This window comes from Aquarana catesbeiana, linkage group LG03 (genome assembly GCF_042186555.1).
Source record: "Aquarana catesbeiana isolate 2022-GZ linkage group LG03, ASM4218655v1, whole genome shotgun sequence".
NCBI lineage: Eukaryota > Metazoa > Chordata > Amphibia > Anura > Ranidae > Aquarana > Aquarana catesbeiana.
In genome coordinates this window covers 661,499,203-661,522,075 of record NC_133326.1, presented here as the reverse complement: position 1 = coordinate 661,522,075, position 22,873 = coordinate 661,499,203, and the positions used below count along the sequence as shown (strand labels likewise).

The 22,873-nt window shown below is 43.3% G+C and overlaps 1 protein-coding gene across 1 annotated transcript in view; it reads right to left on the bottom strand.

Moving 5' to 3' along the window:
• LOC141133428 (A.superbus venom factor 1-like) overlaps positions 1-22,873 on the bottom strand; it is a 250,166-nt gene that overhangs the window by 209,642 nt on the left and 17,651 nt on the right. The window contains exons 2-6 of the mRNA XM_073622813.1: positions 22,473-22,597; positions 10,231-10,414; positions 9,436-9,598; positions 4,990-5,060; positions 108-196 (exon numbers count right to left, since the gene is read on the bottom strand). Of these exons, the coding sequence (XP_073478914.1) occupies positions 108-196; positions 4,990-5,060; positions 9,436-9,598; positions 10,231-10,414; positions 22,473-22,534 (569 nt within the window). The 5' untranslated portion in view covers positions 22,535-22,597. The remainder of the gene's footprint in view (positions 1-107; positions 197-4,989; positions 5,061-9,435; positions 9,599-10,230; positions 10,415-22,472; positions 22,598-22,873) is intronic.

Genomic DNA, 22,873 nt, shown 5'->3' with positions numbered 1-22,873 from the left:
TTTTTAAGGCAAGCAATTTATTTGGAAATGTAGCTGTCTATGTGTAATATATTGACTCTTTATTTTTTTATCAGGAGATTTTATTGCTGAACACATAAAGTTCTCACCTCGCAGATTCAGGTAATTTATAACTCGAGGACATGATTCCACTTTGATGCAGGATTTTACGATTATTTACAATCACATTATCAGGAGTCTGAGATGGGAGAAGAAAATCATTATTATACAGAAAAATCCAAAAAGATTTCATGACTATATCTGGCTGTTATAATCGAATATGTCAGTAGGGTGAGCTATTGGAACTGATAGGAGTCTAAGGAGAATGTCTAGGGGTCACCATACACAGTACATGCTACAAACTGATTATACATTGGGGGGGGATTACTAAAACTGGTGTACACCGAATCTGGTGCAGCTATGCATACTAACCAACCAGCTTCTAACTTCAATTTGTTCACACAATTTTTTTTTTAAGTCAGCAGCTACAAATACGTTAGCTGCTGACTTTTAATATTAGGACACTTACACCCCCCCCCCCTCCATTCTTTCTACAATCAACTTTAGATTTATCAAAACTATGTAAATTGAGCACCTACCTAATTTAACCAATCAATATGTATCAATTTTTAACCAATCAATTTGTATCTGATCAAGCAGGCCATTGCACTACATCGTTTTTGGCAGATCCAAGCAGATTGTACAATCAGATTGTAAAGTGTGGTGAACTTAAGTCATCCTTTGGATTCCAGAAAGCTGAAATCTAGTTACTTTTGGTTTGCACATGATCTAATAATACCAAACGGGCCCTTTAGTACTGTACCTATCTGTGACCAAATCTTCCTTTCAAGTTAATCTTCCTTTTGACATTTAAATCATTTTTTTTAAATTATATACAGTATTTATTTTTTTTAAAGTGCAGCAGGGATACTGGGTGAGATTAAAGACTTTCCAGAACTTTGCTAGCTGCACGGGATCAGGAAGGCAGGATGAGTATGACAGCCCTGGAGCTTGCACCTTTATAAAACAATTAGGGTTGCACCAATACAGATACCTGTGCCAATACTGAGCATTTGCAGGAGTATCGATACTCATGCAAATGCTCCAATATCTGAAACCGATACCTTTAGGCTCAGTTCTTTCAGCTGTCTGTGGGATTCCCCTGCTGACAGCTGAAATGTAAACAAAACAAAAAAGCCGGCAAAAGCAAAAAAAAAAATTATTGGTTGTTAAAGCAGAGTTCCAAGCATTAAATTAACTTGTCATTATTCAGCAGCATTGAACCTAATAAACAATATAAGGAAAAAGAAAAAAAAAAATTTTTACTCACGTTTTGATGTCTGTTGCTAAAGGGTGCCTTGGAATCTGCCTCTTCCTCCCCCTGGCACCTGACGTAATTTCCCTCGGCGCCCGTTCTCGCTAGCGCTCCTGGGAGATGTTTGTCATCATTACCCAGGAGTCAGTGGGCAGTGTCGAGGGGTTCGATGCCATCACATCGGGGGCGGGCACTTCCGATGATGATGCCCGTTTTGATGACAACGTCAGAAGTGTACGGCGCATGCGCGAGAACGGGCAGTGCATGCTGGTCGCTCAGCTGCACCAGAGCCCGGAAGATAGTGCTTGTGGGCTTCACATGCCTACAAGCACTATGGAAACTGCCAAGAAAGAGGTATATAAGATATATTCCTCTATGAAATCGGCAATCGAGCACCGTTTCAGCCCAAAAATGTGAGTGCTATAAATAAGCGTTAGAAACAAAAGATATTCATCCTAAAAAAAATTTTAACAGTGGGAACTCCGCTTTAAGGAGCGTGGCCACCGTGTCCTTAAAGCGGTTGTATACCCGCACTGATTTTTTTTTTTTTATTAAAAAACAAAATAAAACATGTAAGGCAAAGGCATAATGAGCTAGTATGCAGCGCATACTAGCTCATTATGAAATACTCATTATGAAATACTCACCTTAGAATGAGGCCTCGACATTTATACAAACTGATGGGCACTGTAGTGGCACTGATGGGCACTGTAGTGGCATGGATGTGGCATGGATGAGCATGAATGGGGATGGCTGGGTATGGCTGAGTATAGCTGGGTATGGCTAAGTATGGCTGAGTATTGCTGGGTATGGCTGAGTATAGCTGAGTATGGCTGAGTATTGCTGGGTATAGCTGGGTATTGGTGAGTATTGCTAGGTATGGCTGAGTATTGCTGAGTATGGCTGGGTATAGCTGAGTATGGCTGAGTATGGCTGAGTATGGCTGAGTATGGCTGAGTATGGCTGGGTATGGCTGAGTATGGCTGGGTATGGCTGGGTATTGCTGAGTATGACTGAGTATGGCTGGGTATGGCTGGGTATGGCTGGGTATGGCTGGGTATGGCTGAGTATGGCTGGGTATGGCTGAGTATGGCTGGGTATGGTTGAGTATGACTGGGTATTGCTGGGTATTGCTGAGTATGGCTGAGTATGGCTGAGTATGGTTGGGTATTGTTGGGTATGGCTGGGTATGGCTGGGTATTGCTGAGTATGGCTAGGTATTGCTGGGTATGGCTGAGTATGGCTGAGTATGGCTGGGTATTACTGGGTATGGCTGAGTATGACTGAGTATGGATGGATGACTGAGTATGGATGGCTGTGAGTATGGATGGGGCTGACCATGGATGGATGGATGAGTTCTGCAATGGGCACAGATCAGCGCTGTGGGCACTACAGATCCAGCCCACAGCGCTGTTGCACCCGATCTCTCCCCTCTCCGATCGGTACAGAGAGGGGAGAGAGGAACCGGACATGACGCCAGTTTGTTTACAAGTGATCGCTCCTGTATTGCTGAGTATGGATGAGTATGGCTGGGTATTGCTGGGTATGGCTGAGTATGGCTGGGTATTGCTGAGTATGGCTGGGTATGGCTGAGTATGGCTGAGTATGGCTGAGTATGGCTGAGTATGGCTGAGTATGGCTGAGTATGGCTGGGTATGGTTGAGTATGACTGGGTATTGCTGGGTATTGCTGAGTATTGCTGAGTATGGCTGAGTATGGTTGGGTATTGCTGGGTATGGCTGGGTATTGCTGAGTATGGCTAGGTATTGCTGGGTATGGCTGAGTATGGCTGAGTATGGCTGGGTATTACTGGGTATGGCTGAGTATGACTGAGTATGGATGGATGACTGAGTATGGCTGGGTATTGCTGAGTATGGCTGAGTATGGCTGAGTATGGCTGGGTATGGCTGAGTATGGCTGGGTATGGTTGAGTATGACTGGGTATTGCTGGGTATTGCTGAGTATGGCTGAGTATGGCTGAGTATGGTTGGGTATTGCTGGGTATGGCTGGGTATTGCTGGGTATGGCTGGGTATTGCTGAGTATGGCTAGGTATTGCTGGGTATGGCTGAGTATGGCTGAGTATGGCTGGGTATGGCTGAGTATGACTGAGTATGGATGGATGACTGAGTATGGATGGCTGTGAGTATGGATGGGGCTGACCATGGATGGATGGATGAGTTCTGCAATGGGCACAGATCAGCGCTGTGGGCACTACAGATCCAGCCCACAGCGCTGCTGCACCCGATCTCTCCCCTCTCCGATCGGTACAGAGAGGGGAGAGAGGAACCGGACATGACGCCAGTTTGTTTACAAGTGATCGCTCCGTCATTTGAGGAAGCGATCACATGGTAAACGGCTGCTATCAGTGGCCATTTACCACAAGGACCCGGCGGTCAAGGAATACTGCCGTGTGCGCTCCCCAGGGGGATCACGGAAGCACGGTTCTGGGAGAACGTCATAGTACGCCCTCCCAGAGTTATCGAGCCGCGCTGTAGCTGTCATTCAGCTATAGCGCGGTTGTTAAGTGGTTAAATAGGACAGATTATAGAATAAAATGTGCTTTATGTGCAAATGTGTTTTATGTGCAGTAACACTATTTATTTTTAAACTAACACTGCTCAAAATAAGGGAGTGCATTTTTTTTTTCAGTTTTGTTACATTTAATTGTCTAAGGCAGGGGTAGGCAACCTCGGCCCTCCAGCTGTGGTGAAACTACAAGTCCCACGAGACATTGCAAGACCCTGAAAATCACAGACATGACTCCTAGAGGCAGAGGCGTGATGGGATTTGTAGTTTCACCACAGCTGGAGTACCGAGGTTGCCTACCCCTGGTCTAAGGATTGCGAAAAAATATCATTGTTGTAAGAATATACAAGAAAATAAAGCCTTGTTTGTCCTTAAAAAAACAATATATGTATTACGTTGTTATCTTAAGTAATGACAAAGTTATCACCGAATAAACAGGCCCATAGCAAAAATGTAAAAAATACTCTGTTTCATAGGGGGAGAGCAGGTGTGAGACCCAAAGTGGTTAAGGAGTGGGTAACAACTAAGGATGAGCCCAAGTGTGTTTGCAGCTCCACGTGCCCGTGCCTGCCAGGAATTTGGCACTGCACAGCACTAATCACAGGCCGTGAGACATTTCTCAATCTGTGCAGCCACGGATCGGGAAATGTCTCACTGCCTGTGATTAGCACTGCGCAGTGCCGGCTCCCTGGTGGGCGTGGGCACGTGGAGCTGCCAACACGCCCGAGCCCAACCTTATTCACAACCAATCACTCATTCAGCTGTCAGCTGAGTTCCCGGCTGACAGCTGAAGTGTAAACAAAACTGTTGCAATTAGGTATCGGTAATTGGTATCGGCGAGTAAAAAAAAAAAAAAAAGTATTGGTGCTCATACTCGCTGTAAAATAAATGGTGTTAGTGCATCCCTACAATTAAACAATGGCAGCTTCCATATTTCCATCCTCAGCCACTTTATAAGGTGTATTTCATTTTATGTTTATGTGGCTGCCCAGTTCTAGGTACCTTGTATAAAGTAAAGGAATAATAAAATATAACTATGAGGACATATAAGAAATAAATGTTATACAATGATTACATGCTACAGGATGAATTTTTATAAGTTTATATAATAAATGCAGATTTGAATATGGACAAAGAGAAAAGACCTACCAGGACTTCTATGACTGTCATCTTGTTTGAAGGCTTCAAGTCTGGGGTCATGCCATAAGTCCGGTAGAGAACTGAATACAAAGAGAAAGGTACATGTTATAGGTAGTGAAAAATGCCATGATATAATACTAGTAGCTACTCATAATAATAGTTATTCCAAAGTAGCTTAAAGAAGTTTTCAAAAATGAAAGGTCAGCAGCTACAAAAACTGTAGCTGCTGACTTTTAATTAAGAGACACTCAGCTGTCCAGGGATCCAGCGTGTCCTCACCCAGTCTTCACCAGTCTCTGGGTCCCCAGAGCCGGCATCTCAACTGCCAGAGGCTACGACACTCATGGACATCGCTGGACAGAGATGGGGCTCAGGTAAGTATTAGGAAGGCTGATACAAACAGAAGGTTTTTTTTTTATCTTAATGCATTAAGATAAAAAAAAAAAAAACCTTCTGCCTTTACAACTCCTTTAATACAGCCACTGGACCTGCTATGCACATTCATCAAGAGTGCCGCCCATGCCTTTCTTTTCTACCCCTCTTCTGTTCATGGAATCCAACCACATCGAACATTTGTTGTTGGAAATTCCGATCGTGTGTACGCGGCATTGGAGCGGCAAGGATGTGGAATTCCCTTCCACAGGCGGCGGTCTCAGCGGGGAGCATCGATAGTTTCAAAAAAACTATTAGATAAGCACCTGAACGACCACAACATACAGGGATATACAAGGTAATACTGACATATAATCACACACATAGGTTGGATTTGATAGACTGTCTTTTTCAACCTCATCTACTGTATGCAATTATATAAGACTCCACTGTGCTACATAGCGTACTTACCTGACAAAAATACTTTAAATGTTTTTTTAAATCCTATTTTATCACCTTGGATTTAAAGCAATAGTAAACCCAAAAGCAAACATTTATTATATTGCAGCTTACCAAATTTAGAGATGTGCTGGCTACATTAGTTTTTCTTTTTTTTAGACATTCTTTCCTTTATTTTCACCTGGTGATCCGACCAGTAAGAATGATGTTTTTCAACAGAACAAGCTGTCTTGCAGAGACAAACGATTTACCACCGACAGGGGTGCATATAATGATCAGCATTTAGTTATTTATGTAAAACCTTTATCCAAAGAGAAAAAACTGTAATTGCAATGTGAGCTGGAGTTTGGCTTCAATGTGTTAGTGTATCTAAATCTACTAGTGCTACTAACACTCCCCTCCCCCCAGACTGACAATGCTGCTGTCCAAAGGTGCTCCTCCTGCTCCTTCATTCAGAGTGGAGGCACTCTAATACAGGAGGTGTGTTATTAGCCAGATCACCAGGTGGAAACAGAAGAAAAAGCCTAGAAAAAAAGAAAACGAATGCAGCCACCACATATAATGATTGGTAAGCTGCAATATATTACTATATACTATCATGCTGAGAAATATCTGCTTTATCTGACCTGTCTGGTTAGCCCATGTAATAGCTTGGGTATAATGAGCTGTCTGCTGGTAATGAGCGTTTTTATTGGAGTAACCGTCTTGCTGACACACTTTACTTGTTTTGCCTAATATTTAAAGCTGCTGGTTAGACCCTTTTTTGCATGAAGGGGGTTCTGTGAGGTTGGACAGGCTCCTTTTGGTGGATGATTTAAATCAATCATAACCCAGCTATACAAACCTTCTCAGCAGGATATCATTTTGTTGGTTTAATACCTTGATATGACAGATCATTATGGTGGCATTATGGTCCTACTATGATACACGAATATCCTATTGGTGGTGATCTTTTGGCCCTACCTGGTGGTATTTCTGGGTGAACACTAGGGTTGTCCCGATACCACCTTTTTAGGACCGAGTACAAGTACCGATACTTTTTATCAAGTACTCACCGATACCGATTACCTATACTTTTTTTTTTAATGTCACGTGACAGTGTTTTTTTGTTGTTTTTTTTTTTACAATGCTTTCTTTTTTTCCTTTTTTTTTTTTTTAGGGGGGGGGGGGGGTGGGGTGGACGGTGTCTGTGTGTTTCTTTATTTACATTTTTATTATTTTTTACAATAATATATATATTATTTTTTTTTTATTTATTGCAATACTTTGTGTTTTTTTTTTTTTTAATCAGCCCTGTTGGGGGGCTTTGGTGAGATATCAGAGGTCTTAACAGACCCCTAATATCTCCCCCTTGAGACAGAGAAAAAGACCGAGAATAGAGATTCCCCAGTCCCTTTCTCTGCAGCCGCAGCTGCACTGAAAATGAATGGAGAGAAGACAGCGGCTCCTCTCCATTCATAAACTGACACATCGTAATCACAGGAGGTTACAACGTTTCAGTTATCTGAATGGACAGAGTCAGCTGACTCTGTCCATACAGAAAAGGAAGAATACATGGAGAGGGACAGCAGAACGGAGGGGGACACAGAGGAAGAACGGAGGGGGCATGGAGGAAGAACGGAGGGGGACAGCAGAACAGAGGGGGCATGGAGGAAGAACGGAGGGGGACAGCAGAACGTAGGGGGCATGGAGGAAGAACGGAGGGGGACAGCAGAACGTAGGGGGCATGGAGGAAGAACGGAGGGGGACAGCGTGGAGGAAGAACGGAGGGGGACAGCAGTACGGAGGGGGGCATGGAGGAAGAACGGAGGGGGACAGCAGAATGGAGGAGGCATAGAGGAAGAACGGAGGGGGAAAGCAGAACGGAGGAGGCATGGAGGAAGAACGGAGGGGGACAGCAGAACAGAGGAGGCATGGAGGAACAACGGAGGGAGACAGCAGAACGGAGGAGACATGGAGGAAGAACGGAGGGGGACAGCAGAACGGAGGGGGCATGGAGGAAGAACGGAGGGGGACAGCAGAACGGAGGGGGCATGGAGGAGGAATGGAGGGGGACAGCAGAACGGAGGAGGCATGGAGGAAGAACGGAGGGGGACAGCAGAACGGAGGGGGCATGGATGAAGAACAGAGGGGGACAGCAGAACGGCATGGAGGAGGATGTGGTGACAGTCAGCGGTGATCATGTGTGGGAGAGTTACAAGCACCGATCACTGCTGTATAAATTTCACTAAAGCAGCTGAAAGCCGCTGGGGGAGAAGCTTGTAATTCCCCCACGCACCGATCACTGCTGACTGTCCAGGTGTTGGGTGAAGCATCGGGAGCATTTGCCCGAGTACAAGCACTCAGGCAAATGCTCGGTATCGGTATCGGGACAACCCTAGTGAACACCTTGTACAGTAAAAGGAAGAATACATGGAGAGGGACAGCAGAACGGAGGGGAACACGGAGGAAGAATGGAGGGGGACAGAAGCAGAACGGAGGGGGACAGCAGAACGGAGGGGGACACAGAGGAAGAACGGAGGGGGCATGGAGGAAGAACGGAGGGGGACAGCAGAACAGAGGGGGCATGGAGGAAGAACGGAGGGGGACAGCAGAACGGAGGGGGCATGGAGGAAAAACGGAGGGGGACAGCGTGGAGGAAGAATGGAGGGGGACAGCAGAACGGAGGGGGGCATGGAGGAAGAACAGAGGGGGGACAGCAGGACGGAGGAGGCATGGAGGAAGAACGGAGGGGGACAGCAGAACGGAGGGGGCATGGAGGAAGAACGGAGGGGGACAGCAGAACGGAGGGGGCATGGAGGAGGAATGGAGGGGGACAGCAGAACGGAGGAGGCATGGAGGAAGAACGGAGGGGGACAGCAGAGCGGAGGGGGCATGGATGAAGAACGGAGGGGGACAGCAGAACAGCATGGAGGAGGATGTGGTGACAGTCAGCCGTGATCATGTGTGGGAGAGTTACAAGCACCGATCACTGCTGTATAAATTTCACTAAAGCAGCTGAAAGCCGCTGGGGGAGAAGCTTGTAATTCCCCCACACACCGATCACTGCTGACTGTCCAGGTGTTGGGTGAAGCATCGGGAGCATTTGCCCGAGTACAAGTACTCGGGCAAATGCTCGGTATCAGTGCCGATACCGATACTAGTATCGGTATCGGGACAACCCTAGTGAACACCTTGTACAGTAAAATAAAAAGTCTCCTGAAGAAGCCATTCTCTGGCAAAACATGCTGAGCAATTATCACGGTACAGTATACTTGGATTGCACATGATCTTTATTTTGAAAAAATTCTTTTAACAAAGATTACAGTATCGAATGTATTCAATAAAATTTGTTATGCATTCTAAAAACATGACGTAGTACATTGTATTTGGTAACTTAAAAGTCCCCATTCCTCACTTTAAATATACTCTTTAGTTTTTGGGATGTGGTGCCTTGCTCCCCATATCTTTTGCTGATAATTCAAAATTTTGGCTCATATTTCAAAATTGCAATATATTACAATTTTGTTTTTGGGTTCAATACTGATTTAAAAAAATAAAATATGTAAAATAAATAAATAAAACGTTGTATTCCGTATTAAAAAAAACACTTGCGTTTCCTTCTCTTGCTGTTGCCATATTTACCTAGTGATCCTGGGGTGTAGATAGGTTTGTCAGTCTGTAGGAATATATACCCTCTTTGATAGGACACCAGAACAACTTTTTGCAAGTTGCAGGTGTTGGAACGCACAACAACGTAGACAAACTGCTTCTTTTCTGGGTCTTTCTTCAGGCTAGTTGATGGAATCTAGGGAAAATTCAAACACCGCTACATGAGTCTAGTACCCTTCACACACTATACAGTACTATATTCATGGCTTTTTTTTCTCCAGAGAATAGGTGCAGGAACTCCCCATTTCAAGTCACCCCTTGTCTCTGCCCCCTACTCACCTCCGAGCACCGTTCCTTGATTCCTTCTGCTATTCACCTCCCAGTACCACCCCTTTTAGAGAACACAGAACCAAGTATCATTTTGTGATGCTAAATAATTTGAATGGAAATAGTTAATGATAAGCTGTAAAATATATCCCCTGCAGTCAGCAACAATACACCCCCTTTCAACAATAGACCCCCCACAACAAAGCACCACCCAAGCAACACTCAATAGACCCTAGCATTAGTTAGCACCCACCATCAACAATATATCTCCTAGCAGCCATCATCAATAGAGCCTACAACAGCCAACAACAATAGACCCCTCCCTCAACAGTAGATCCTTCCAAGCAACAATTGACCCCCCAGCAACAATAGAACCTTCAGCAGCCAGCATTATTAGACCCTCCAAGCACTCCTCAGCACCTCTTGTCCTATTACATGCATTCAGTGCTGGAAGTGCTGAAACTGCGTTCCCGCTAATTATATTACTTAGAAAGTACTCACCAAGAATTTGGTTGTTCCCAGAAAGCCATTGACGTTATTGACAGAGATGCTTTTCTGAGTAATATAGGATTTATCAGGGAATTCCTGGATTATAATCTCAGCATCGAATGCAGTGCCGTGTCCGTCTACTATGAAGGTCTCCTCGCTGTCCACCCGCAACACATTGGAGGTGATCAGGGTACATCTGGTAGAGTAATAAAAACGCATTATGTAATTTACAGCTTTTTTATATACAGACTTTTACCCATACTGAAAGTGGAACTTCACTCTCAATCAACATAGACTATTTGTCATCCTTATGTGCTAGTATTAAGAAAGGATAGGTAAGTATATCATGTTAACTTGTTTTAATGTTTTTTTGGGGTTTTTTACATTTATTCAGTTACTTTTTCTAGTTTCCAGGCCTAGGTAAATGGTGTCATACATTCCAGGAGTCTTGAGGAGAGGAGGAGGCTTTTTTTCAGCTAAGCACACCTCCTACATTGCATGCCTGAGCTAAGGGCAGATTATTTTCAGGGAGTAAATTCTACATGAATCATCTTCCCTTACTCAAGGTGGCCAAGGCCAGAAATGCTAGGGGATGTTTTTCAGCAAAATAAAGCATGGAGACATGGATAGATGGGTGAGTTTGAGTTTAAAAAATGAATTAAAATAGCGCTTTTGGTTTGTGGCGATCAGATGCAGTGTAGTTAAATTTTACAGGGAATGTACAGTATTTCTATAAAAAATAAAAACAAGAGATCCACTTAAATAATGTTATTGGCGCACATATTTTTTTACATGAAAGTGCACTTTATATATTTTCTGAAAGCAGAGCCAATGTAGAATAAAATACTGGGGGTGTAAATTTTATTTATTTAACATAATATTTGCATATCTGTTTATCAAATCTTTATTTTCAATAAAATAAAATAAAAACACTCAAATTAGTTTCAGCACACACAAACACAATATAATTCCCAATTTTTTGTAACATATAAAAGATGAGGTTGTGTCAAGTAAATACGGTAGCCAATATTTCAAGCCGCCTCAAAATCGTGCACAATATGGCAAAAACTGCAATAAAATTTGTCCATAGGTAACTCTTTGAAAGCAATTACAGATCATCAATTTAGAATTAACTATTACATTTGTCCTTAGAATTATTGCTCTCACTCTGCCACGATGGCAGAGGGCAGGACTTTTGTATCACTCTTATTTAAGGAGGTGGAGGTGGGGGTCAATTAGCAATTGTTCTGAGGAAGGGGGCTAGTCCCCCAAAACGCATCAGTTGGTTCCGTTATTTGTGTGATCCTGTGAGGTGGACTTCTGGACTCTGTATCATGATATGCTACAGTACCATTCTATTTTGGTTTGTGAGTACAATTTGGATCTTTTTTTTTTTTTAATAAAGTGCTTGAGAGAATGCACTAGGCATTTGTGCCCTTTTGTTCTTTGTCCTTTGTCCATAGGTAAAGCTTTAAAAGCATTTGCAGATCATAAATTTAAAATTCATGTCTTCTTTAGATACTGTAGATTAAATCATTTAATCCCCGTGCTAGAGTCATCATTTTAAGCTTTGTATATTGCCATCATATCCCCTCTTTAGTGCCTCTTCCCCAGGGAGTATAAGTTTATTGTTTGTAGTCGTTCCTCATAAATTAGGTCCTCCAGTCCCCCTATTAGCCCTTCTCTGGACTCAGTCCAGTTCCAGCAAATCCTTCCTGAGAACTGGTGACCAGAACTAGAAGGCATACTCAGGATGTGACCAGACCAGAGTTTTGTAAAGTGATAGAATTATCATTATATTTCTTGAATAAATATCCTATTTAAAGTGATTGTAACGTTTTGTTATTTTTTTCTATTAAAATAACAAACATGGTATACTTACCTGCTTGTGCAGTGGTTTTGCACAGGGCAGCCCGGATCCTCCTCTTCTGGGTCCCTGGCTGGTGCTTCTTGCCCCTTGCTCCTGTTGAGTGCCCCCACATCAAGCAGCTTGCTATGGGGGCACCCGAGCTGCAGCTCCGTGTATCTATTCAGACACAGAACTGTGACCTCGCCCCCTCTCTCTCCTGATTGGCTGACTGAGTTTGATTGACAGCAGTGAGAGCCAATGGTGCCACTGCTGTGTCTGCTGGCCTTGTTTGTTGCAGCTTGGCAATACATGGCATTGCTGAGTTTGTTATCCACTAGGACCCCCATATCCTTTTCCATCCACGATTCTTTCAGAGGTTCTCCCCCTAGCGATTAACTTGCATTTATATTTTTAGCTTCCAAGTGCATTACATTACATTCTTCAATATTAAACTTCATCTGCCATAGAGCTGTCCACCTATTTATTTTAACTAGGTCTTCTTGTAAAGTTGCTATATCCTGCTGGGAAGTTATCGCCCGGCTTAGATTTGAATCATTAGCAAACACTGAGATTGAATTATTTATACCAACCTCTAAGTCATTTATGAACAATTTAAACAGAAATGGTCCCAGGGCCAAGCCCTGGGGTACCCCACCCACAACTCCAGACCATCCAGTAAATATGCCATTTATCACCATATAGGGTACTATATCAAATGCCTTAGCAAAATCCAGATACATTATGTCCACAGGCCTTCCTCTATTTTTTATTATCACTTTATACTGCAGAGCAGCACTTCCATAATTCTCACCTAGGTGAAACTTTGTCCCCGTCCCCGTCCCCAATGCATATGCAGATGTGCCACAGGGCTAGTGTCCTGGGAGAGCCCTGCTGCACATCTGTGCACACGTTAGGTCTCCCAATCATCTGAGCATGCACAAGAAATACTATCAGGGAAGTGCAAAAGGTTCCCTGTCTTTGCACATGTGCAGAAAATCCCCTGCATGTGCCCGGATGCACCCATGGGCTCTGCCCAAGTCCAGGCAGAGCCAATGAGCATGTGCTATAATGGTGGTGCCCAGGGGCAGAGCCATTTCAAAAGTGGACTAAAGTTCTGCTTTAAGCAACCATGCTTAAGTCCGCTTAAGACACATTTCACAAAAAAGAGAACTTGTCTAACCAGGGTCTTCGATAGACTTCCGATGAAATCCTGCCGTAAATGGTGAAGTCATAAATAGTCTGAAGAGCAGTGTGAGAAATACACATCTGTGTGACTGGGGATAGTAACTTATTTTTACCTAGAGCTGAACTTTCATACAACATACATTTCAAACCCTCAACTTTTATTCATATCCCATAACTGTTACCGAAATGGAATTAAGTTCTGAAAAAGTGACTACATTAATGCATAAGAAGAAACCAATCAGTTAGACACCAGATAAGCCTAATTAGACCTCCTAAAAATATATACAACCGAACTATATTATATTTAGTATCTAACAAATCGTAATTTCATTCTGCTAAATAATATGTTCGTTTTTAGATTGTAAAACTTTGTCATATGGAAATACATATGTACAAAGAGTATTTGCCTTTAATGGTGCATTCACTGGACATAACAAACTACACCAGCACACCTGCAACAACACTCAACTCAAAATCTTTGATTGGGTGGAGTTAGCTCTGCAATACCCATACAGGGGACAAGATGTAAGCTACCTAATTTGGCCGCTGGAGGTCTCCTTTAACATAGAAACTAAGGATACTGAGAGTCACTTTTCTGAGGGCCAGTGACTCTGCAAGATCAGATTGGACTCGCCTTCTGAAATCTTCACTGATCCAAAGACCAGCCAAACTCCACTTACTTGTTCAGTAAATTTTGAAAGCATGCTTTTTCTTTTATGAAAACATGATTTACAATTTTGTTAAGCTGAATCTCTAAATTCTCTAATAAAAATAAAGAACATTGCCTCTTGGAAGAAGAAGCTAATACTGTGTAAATTCTATTATATTCTTGGCTGGGCGTAGCAGAGATTGATACAGACATTTTGTAAAGGTCAGAATTGTGACAACGGGTCCCGCGAACAGTACGTGGTCCTTTTAAAACACACAATGGCAGCTACTGCGTGTGTGTTTAAAGGGTTAACTGCTTTGTTAAAAGGTTAAAGGGTAAAATAAAAGGTGACAATATACTCCCTTTAGGGATGAGCATATGTGTTCAGGTTCAGTTCATGGGGTATTTATCAATCCCAGCATGAAGTCTGAAAATTGTGACTATGGGGGCACATCTTGATAATTAATTCTAGCCATAAGCAAGGAATTGTTCAAAAAAGGGCACAGGAATTTGGGCACTACAATGAGGGACATGTACCATTGCACACAAATTACTGTACAGCTTGGAGAAGGGCCTCCTTTTAATGTGACGGGAGGCACCATAGGAAAAAAAATTTTAATCACATGCTTGGGCAATTACTTTTTCAGACTTTAGACTTTAAAGACTTTTTGGCAGCCTAGCCACGTACAGGAGCACAAAATCCAATGACCACCTTCAGGCTTTCAAAGGATGTTATTTCCTCATTTCACTTCCTGACTACCTATCACAGTTTTGGAGGCCATGAAATGCAAGTATAGTACAAAACACGCCCAAATGACCTTTTTGGAAAGTAGATACTCCAAGGTATTTAATGTGGTGAATGTTGATGTAGCGCTACAATACTAAAGTGGTTAATCCTTAATCAATAATATATACTTCGGTGAAGTGGACTACAAAACACCTTAATCTCTTATTTTACCAATCCTATAAATTCTATAACTTGACATATTCAACTATGGTGAGTGGAGCACGTTTCGCCGATCACTCCTGAGGATGGCATTTTTGCATTTTGCATTTTTCGGTCCTGTGTGCTTTCCATGGACTGAAGTTGTGTTGAGCAAAACTCTTTTTTCTATTTCACGCCAAGGTATTTGCTAAGAGGCATGGGGACTAATTTGTAGATCTCATTTGTTGCCACAAGTTTTTGGAAAATGAAGAAAGAAAGCGAAAAATTTATTTTTAAATGTTCTTTTTTCATTTTTCCAAACCTTGTAACAAAAATTGAGAACTACAAAATACTTACCATGCCTCTTATCAAATTCCTTGGAGTGTCTACTTTCCAAAAAAGGGTTATTTGGGAGGTGTTTGTACTATCCTGGCATTTCTGGGCCTCTGAAACTGTGGTAGGCAGTGAGGAAGCGCAATGAAGAAATACACCCTTTGAAAGCCTGGTATCCCCATACTCAGGAGAAGTAGCAGAATGTTTTTTGGGGTGTAATTCCACATATACCCATGGCATGTGTGGGAAATATATAATTAAAGTGACAACTTAGTATAGAAAGCTTTTTTTTGTCATTTTCCAAAAACTTGTGGCAAAAAATAAAATCTTCCATGCACTTAACATGCCTCTTAGCATATTGCATGGTGTGTCCACTCTCCAAAAAGGAGTCATTCGTTTTGTACTATACTGGCATTTCTGGGCCTCTTAAACCGTGATAGGTAGTGAGAAAGTGACATGAGGAGATTACAGCCTTTGAAAGCTTAAAGGTTGTCATTGGTTTTTGACCCCTGTACACAGCTAGACCCCCAAAATGTCTCACACATGTGGTATTTCTATACTCAAGAGAAGTAGAAAAATGTGTTTTGGGGTGTAATTCCACATATACCCGTGGCATGTGTGAGAAATATCTAATTAAACTGACAACTTTATGTAAAAAAAAACATTTGTCATTTTTCAAAAACTTGTGGCAAAAATTTAAATATTCCATGCACTCAATATTTCTTTTAGCAAATAACTTAGGGTGTCTACTTTTCAAAATGGGTTATTTGGTGGGTGTTTGGACCTCAGGACAGTGGCAGAACTACTGTCGGGTGGCCCAGCGGGGTTGCTAGTCCCACAGCTCTGAGCGGAGAGTGTGTCTCTCATACAGCTCAGAGCTGAAAGTTCTCCCTGCTTCCCCCTTCCTCCTTCCTCTCTCGCACAGGACAACAAAGCCGATCTGCTCCTTCCTCACCTCCCCTCTAGTGTGTGCTTTGTGGGAAGTGTGAAGCTAACAAGCTTACACATCCTGCGGTACACATACGGGAGAGCGACGGAGGGAGAAGGAGCGGATCGGCTGTGTCATCCCATGCGAGAGAGGATGGAGGGAGGGGGAGCAGGGAGAACTGCCAGCTGTGAGCTGTATGAAAGATGCTCTCCGCTCAGAGCCATATTGAGGAGGCAGGCGGCATTGATGAGCACTGATCAGCTGCACTGATAGGCAGTGCTGATAGGAAGCATTGATGGGATCTGATAGGTGGCACTGATAGGCTGCACTGATACGCAGCACTGATAGGTGGCATTGATGAGCAATGATCTGTGGCACAGTTAGGCAGCGTGGCACTGATAGGCGTTGATGAGCACTGATAGGCAGCATTGATGAGCACTGATACGTGGCACCGATAGGTGGCATTGATGGGCATTAATGAGCACTGATAGGCAGCACTGATAGGCTGCACTGATGGGCACTGACAGGCAGCATTGATGGGTACTGATAGGTGGCACTGATAGGCATTGAGCACTGATAGATGCACCTGATAGGCGCTGATAGGCAGCATTGATGAGCACTGAGAAGTGGCCCTGATGGGCATCGATAGGCAGCATTGATAAGCTCTGATAGGTGGCACTGATGGACACTGATAGGCGGCACTGGGCACTGGTAGGCAGCATTGATGTGCACTTCCCAGGTGGCATATTGGAGGCAGAGTCCTTGCAGGATATCCATGGACACCCTCCCAAATTGGAAGCCCAGGGGTCACATGGAGGGGGGGGCAGGGGGGCCCATCTAGGGTTGCCACCTTTTTGTCAAGCCAAACTCGAACACTTTAGCAGCACACGCAAAAATTTTTTTTTTTGTAGTACAATAAATTCATTACCTCTGTACAAAGCAATGCACAGCCATTTTTTTATGTAGTATACACTATACATATATTTTTCTGATTAAATAACATTTCTAATCATATGGAGTTAATCACAAGAGTCCCCCTTTACATCAGAGTCAACAGAGTTCCCCTTTACATCTGATTCTGCAGTTTCCCTTTACATCTGAATCCACAGTGTTTCCCTTTACATCCAAATCTGCAGGAAAGGAGTGCAGAGGGTATGGTGGGGGCAGTATGTACAGAAGAGGACTGCAGAGGGTATGATGGGGGCAGTATGTACAGGAGAGGAGTGCGGAGGGTATGACTTGGACAGTATGTACAGACGAGGAGTGCGGAGGGTATGATGTGGGCAGTATGTACGGGAGAGGAGTGCGGAGGGTATGATTGGGGCAGTATGTGCAGAAGAGGAGTGCTGAGGGTATGATGGGAGCAATATGTACAGGAGAGGAATGCGGAGTGTATGATGGGGTAGTGTGTACAGGAGAGGAGTGTGAAAGGGTATGATGGGGCAGTATGTACAGTAGAGGAGTGTGGAGGGTATGATGGGTGCAGTATGTACAGGAGAGGAGTGAGGAGGGTATGATGGGGGCAGTATGTACAAGAGAGGGGTGCGGAGGGTATGATGGGGCAATATGTACAGAAGAGGAGTGTGGAGGGTATGATGGGGGCAGTATGTACAAGAAAGGACTGTGGAGGGTATGATGGGGCAGTATGTACAGGAGAGGAGTGCGGAGAGTTTAAGGGGCGGTATGTACAGGAGAGGAGTGCGGAGGGTATGACGGTGGCAGTGTCTATGGGGTGACCAGGGAGTGATGTTGGGAAGATAAGAGAAGGAAAGTGACCATGGAATGATGTGTCTCAACTGGGGGGTAATAAGCGGCTCCGAGTTATGTCCGTCAGCTGGATGTATGAAGTGGTCTGGGGCTGATGCAAGCTGGGGGGAGTTGGGGGCTGAGAAGTTGTCAGATAGTGAAGTCAAGTAAAGTATAATCAAAAAAAGCACATCCACTACTATATAAAACAATAAATCATACAACAGTACTACTCAGTGAAAACAATCTCCTGTTATAAAATGTAAATACATACTGTATCTATATAATCCAGCCCCTAGCACTCTGTATGCCCAGATAATGTGAAGTTAAAAAGTGGAGTTCCAGACAAAATATGACTTTTAAGATACAAAATACCCCTAGAATACTCATGCCTCGTGCAGTGTAACAAAGGTATGCTGTAAACTATGCACAGTTTTCTATCTGTACAGCATTGTTTTCTTACTTTGTGAAGTTTATGCACAGCGCGGCTATCTTCAGTGTGGGCATCTGAAGCCACAGTGTCCTTCTTCCTGGATTCCGTAGATGTTGGCTACCCAGAATGCACCTGCCGATCTTGCGCATGTGCAGTGCCGTGCAATTTTGGTCAGCTTGGCATGGCACGGCCATGCCAAGCTGACCACGATTTTCTATAGACGCCAATGTTAAATGTTAGTGGAGCCATGCGATGCCAAGCTGGCCAAGAATTTCCATAGACACCATGCCAAGCTGACCAAGATCTCCCAAGAGCCAATGCAAAACTGGAAATGACACACGTGGCCCCGGCCCCCACTGCAGACTCCCCCCTCCCCCCATACACTCACTATCTCATCCTATTCTCCTGTCACCTTAACCCTTCACTGCATCATCTGAAAAACAAATCCTCCTGAAACTTTACAGCTTTCCACGCAAGGAGGCTCCGCCTCCTGGTTCTCTCAGCACACAGCACCTGGTGATTGGGGGGTTAGTTAGCAGAGATAACAGAGAACCCACAGGAGACTGGAGGAGGGGGGGAGACAGAAAGGATCTTCGGATTCCTAACACACACTGCAGGCACAGTGTACTTATTTAGAAGCAATGTCGCTGCTGCTGTCTCTACAGTGGCTAATGGTCCCCCCCCCGCCCGAATGGTCTGTCCCTGGTCTGGGCTGAGTAATGTGCCCGGGTTTCAAGCAATACAAAACCCAAGCACATGACTCAAAACCTGGACTGTCCGAGTGAATCCCAGGACTGGTGGCAACCCTAGGCCCATCATGGTTTCTTGCACCAGGGCCCTGAAGGTTCTAGTTCCACCCCTTTCTCAGGAAATGAGGGAGGCAGTCAGAAAGAAAAAGTTGCATAAATTCCAGTATATATACCAAAGTTTGTAGACCAGTGATTCTCAAACTGTGTGCCACGGCACGTGAGATTTGCAGGAGAGATCTCCCATGACTCGCAAGAGTCTCCCGCATTTGGTTGCGGGCTCCCGGACACCTGCAAGTGAACAGGTGATCTCCCGGCTGGGCCTGTCACTCACAGACAGAAGACAGACCAGCCCGAGCGGCCAAATGGAGTACGACCACGGCGGCCGCTCGGGCTGCTCTGTCTACTGTCTGTGCCCAGGGGAGGGGGCGGGACAGAGCCGGAAGCGCTGGGGGACACTGAAGGACACTGAGGCTGCGCTGGTGGACACTGATGAGGTGGCACTGAAAGACTCTGATGGGCTGCAACAGTGGGCACTGAGAGGCTGAACTGATGGGCACTGATGAGGTGGCACCGATGGACACTGATGGGCTGCACTGGTGGGCACTGATGAGGTGGCACTGATGGACACTAATAGGCTGCACTGGTAGGCACTGATGAAGTGGCACTGATAGGCTGCACTGGTGGGCACTGATAGGCTGAACTGTGACCACTGATAGGCTGCACTGGTGGGCACTGATGAGGTGGCACTGATAAGCTGAAGAGGTGGCACTGATGGAAACTGATAGGCTACACTAACAGGCTGAACTGGTGGGCACTGATGAGGTGGCACTGATGGGCTGCTCTGGTGGGCACTGATGAGGTGGCACTGATGGACACTGATAGGCTGCACTGGTGGGCACTGATGAGGTGACACTGATGGGCTGCACTGGTGGGCACTGATAGGCTGCACTGGTGAGCACTGATGAGGTGGCACTGATGGGCTGCACTGGTGGGCATTGATGAGGTGGCATTGATGGACACTGATAGGCTGCACTGGTGGGCACTGATGAGGTGGCACAAATGGACACTGATGGTCACTGATAGGCTGCATTTAATTGGCACTGATCAGGCTGCATTTAATTGGCACTGCTAAGGCTGCATTTCATTGGGGTGAGGGGTCGGCGCCGGTGCAAAGTTTCGCCTCCCTGAAATGAGTTTGCCACCTCCCTGAAATAATATTTTGCAGGTTGGGATGTCTGAAAATATTTAAAATTGCTAGCGTTTTGAAAACTGGAACATATAGAAAAATTTAATAGTAACGCAATGTAACATATATACAAAAAAGTAACACATATAAAAAGAAAATATCTGTCAGACTGTTATTCATTGAACAGAACAAGTGTGCACACACCGCTTCAGGCAAAAAACGGACACACCCGATCCAAGGTGCTAATCCCAGGTCATTACTGTAGGCAACATCAAGAAAAGAGAAAAGATTGATCGCACACTTGAATCCAAAAGATGCTGTAGAAATTTCTTTATTGTCATGAGCCAGACAAAATTGCAATGATGATCAGTTGACGCGTTTCACACAAAAAGAACCGTACTTGCTTATAACAATTAAAATGCTCACAATACAAGCTATTTAAAGGCGTATATCAAATCAAACACCTAACACAAAACACCTGTAGTTAAAGAGCAATCAACACAAAACTTCACCAACATAAAAACATTTCTTAAATGCTAAAACATCTGATCACAAAATAGTCAAAACTAAAATTCGACAATTTTTTATTTTTTTATTTTTTTCCCTTTGAAAAGTGAGTGATTTTGGTTGATTTCTAGGGTGGTTTTGTGTGGAATATTTGCGATGTATATGCATTTATATACACAATATTTTGCCTCCACATGATTTCTATATATGTGGATATGGTTGATTTTCATGTGTATGTGCATTCTTTCCATCATCTATATTGTTTAGCATCTTATTGTTGGCTCATGACAATAAAGACATTTCTACAGCATCTTTTGGATTCAAGCGTGCGATCAATCTTTTCTTCTGTTATTCATTGGTTCCTTTTGTAACGTGAGACTTATGTGAGATCTCGGGAGAACTCGATTGCTCGAATTATATTATAATAATAGAGACAGTTCCATTTGTTTGTTCCGTTTGTCGACTTTGGAGCCTCGCTTCAATCTGATTTGATCTCAAAAGCAGGCACATCCTTCACATTAAATAAAATGAATTATATTTGTAAAAATAAATAAGTTCTTCACCACAAAAATTGTTAAATCTTTTCAGGTGTGCCGTGAAAATTTTTAGATCTTTTTGGTGCGCCGTAAAACAAAAAAGTTTGAGAAACACTGTTGTAGACGCTATAACTTTCACACAAACCAATTAATATACACTTCTTGGATTTTTTTTTTTTTTTACCAAAGACATGTAGCAGAAATACATGTTGGTCATTTTGTCATAAATTTGATTTTCTTGGATATTTTTATGACAAAAAGAAAATATTGTTTTTTCCAAATTTTATGACTTTTATGTTTATAGCGCAAAAAAAAAAAAAAACCCTAGTGATCAAATACCACCGAAAGAAAGCTATATTTGGGTGAAAAAAAATATATAAATTTTATTTGGTTACAGTATTGCATGACCGTGCAATTGCCAGTTAAATGATCGCAGTGCTGAATAGCAAAAGATAATCTGCTCATGAAGGGGGTAAAATATTCTGGAGGCCAAGTAGATAATAAAACATAGAACCCTATTTTTTGGCATGTGTTTATCTATTACATTTATGCTGATAGCTGTGTGAGGATTTCTCTTGTTACCTCCTGATATGCTGGTTTGACACAATGCCTGCATATGAAGATGGAGCTTTGCCTGGGGCTTAATTAATGCACTGTTAGATCTCCTATACATTAGGGGCCTACAGAGGAGGAGGGCATTTGGGTTGGCACTTGGTGGAGGAGCTTCCACTTTTGTTTTGGGATCAAAGCACATTTTTTTAATAGACAAGTAAAATGGATTGTTTTTGCCACCTGTCTGGACTTATGGGCTGCACTTTATATTTATTTATACATTATTGTGATTTTGATCTACAAAAACTGGTTATGTTTTTTTGATCATAGTGTCTTAGTATTATAATTTTATGCCTATGATTCACCGTATTTAGTTCTCATACAAATAGCGCTGCACATATTTTTTGGTTATTCTTCATTAAAGCAAAGCTAGAAGAATTTTTCTGCTTGAGTGAACATGCTCACAAATACGCATGAATACGCACAAATACAGGCAAGTGATATACAACCCATCCTTGCATTTTTTTCTGCCAGGAATGTCTGGTGCTCATACATCTGCACAGTGTGCAGGAGGCCAACCAGTTATGCAAATGCTAAAGTGGGTATACTATTTCTATCCCACAATTAATAATCAAGTTCTAAAGAACATAAAGGCAAAACATCTCCATATACTCACATTTGCGCATAGCTGCCTCCTAGGACAGAGAGAAGTACAAGAGCCAGAGGGCTGAGGCCCATCTTGTTCCAGTGCAGTCAGTAGACTGTCTTCTTTGGCCAACAAAAGGACTTATATTTGTTCACCTAAACTCACAAAAGACAACATTTGTTTAATCAGTAACAAGAGATTGGGTAATATATGCAACCTGATTTCAAGGAAAAGGAACCATTGCACAATTTGGTAACAAAAAAGGCATCTAAACTCATGCACTGAAATTTGGAGACAACTAGCTATTCTATTTGAAGAAAACCGGTCAGAAATTAGTATTTTCAAGAACTTGAATATTCGTTTTTAAAGAAACTCTCCCTTCCTAAAACACAACAGGCACATTCCATTCTGTAAATAATAAAAAGCATTAA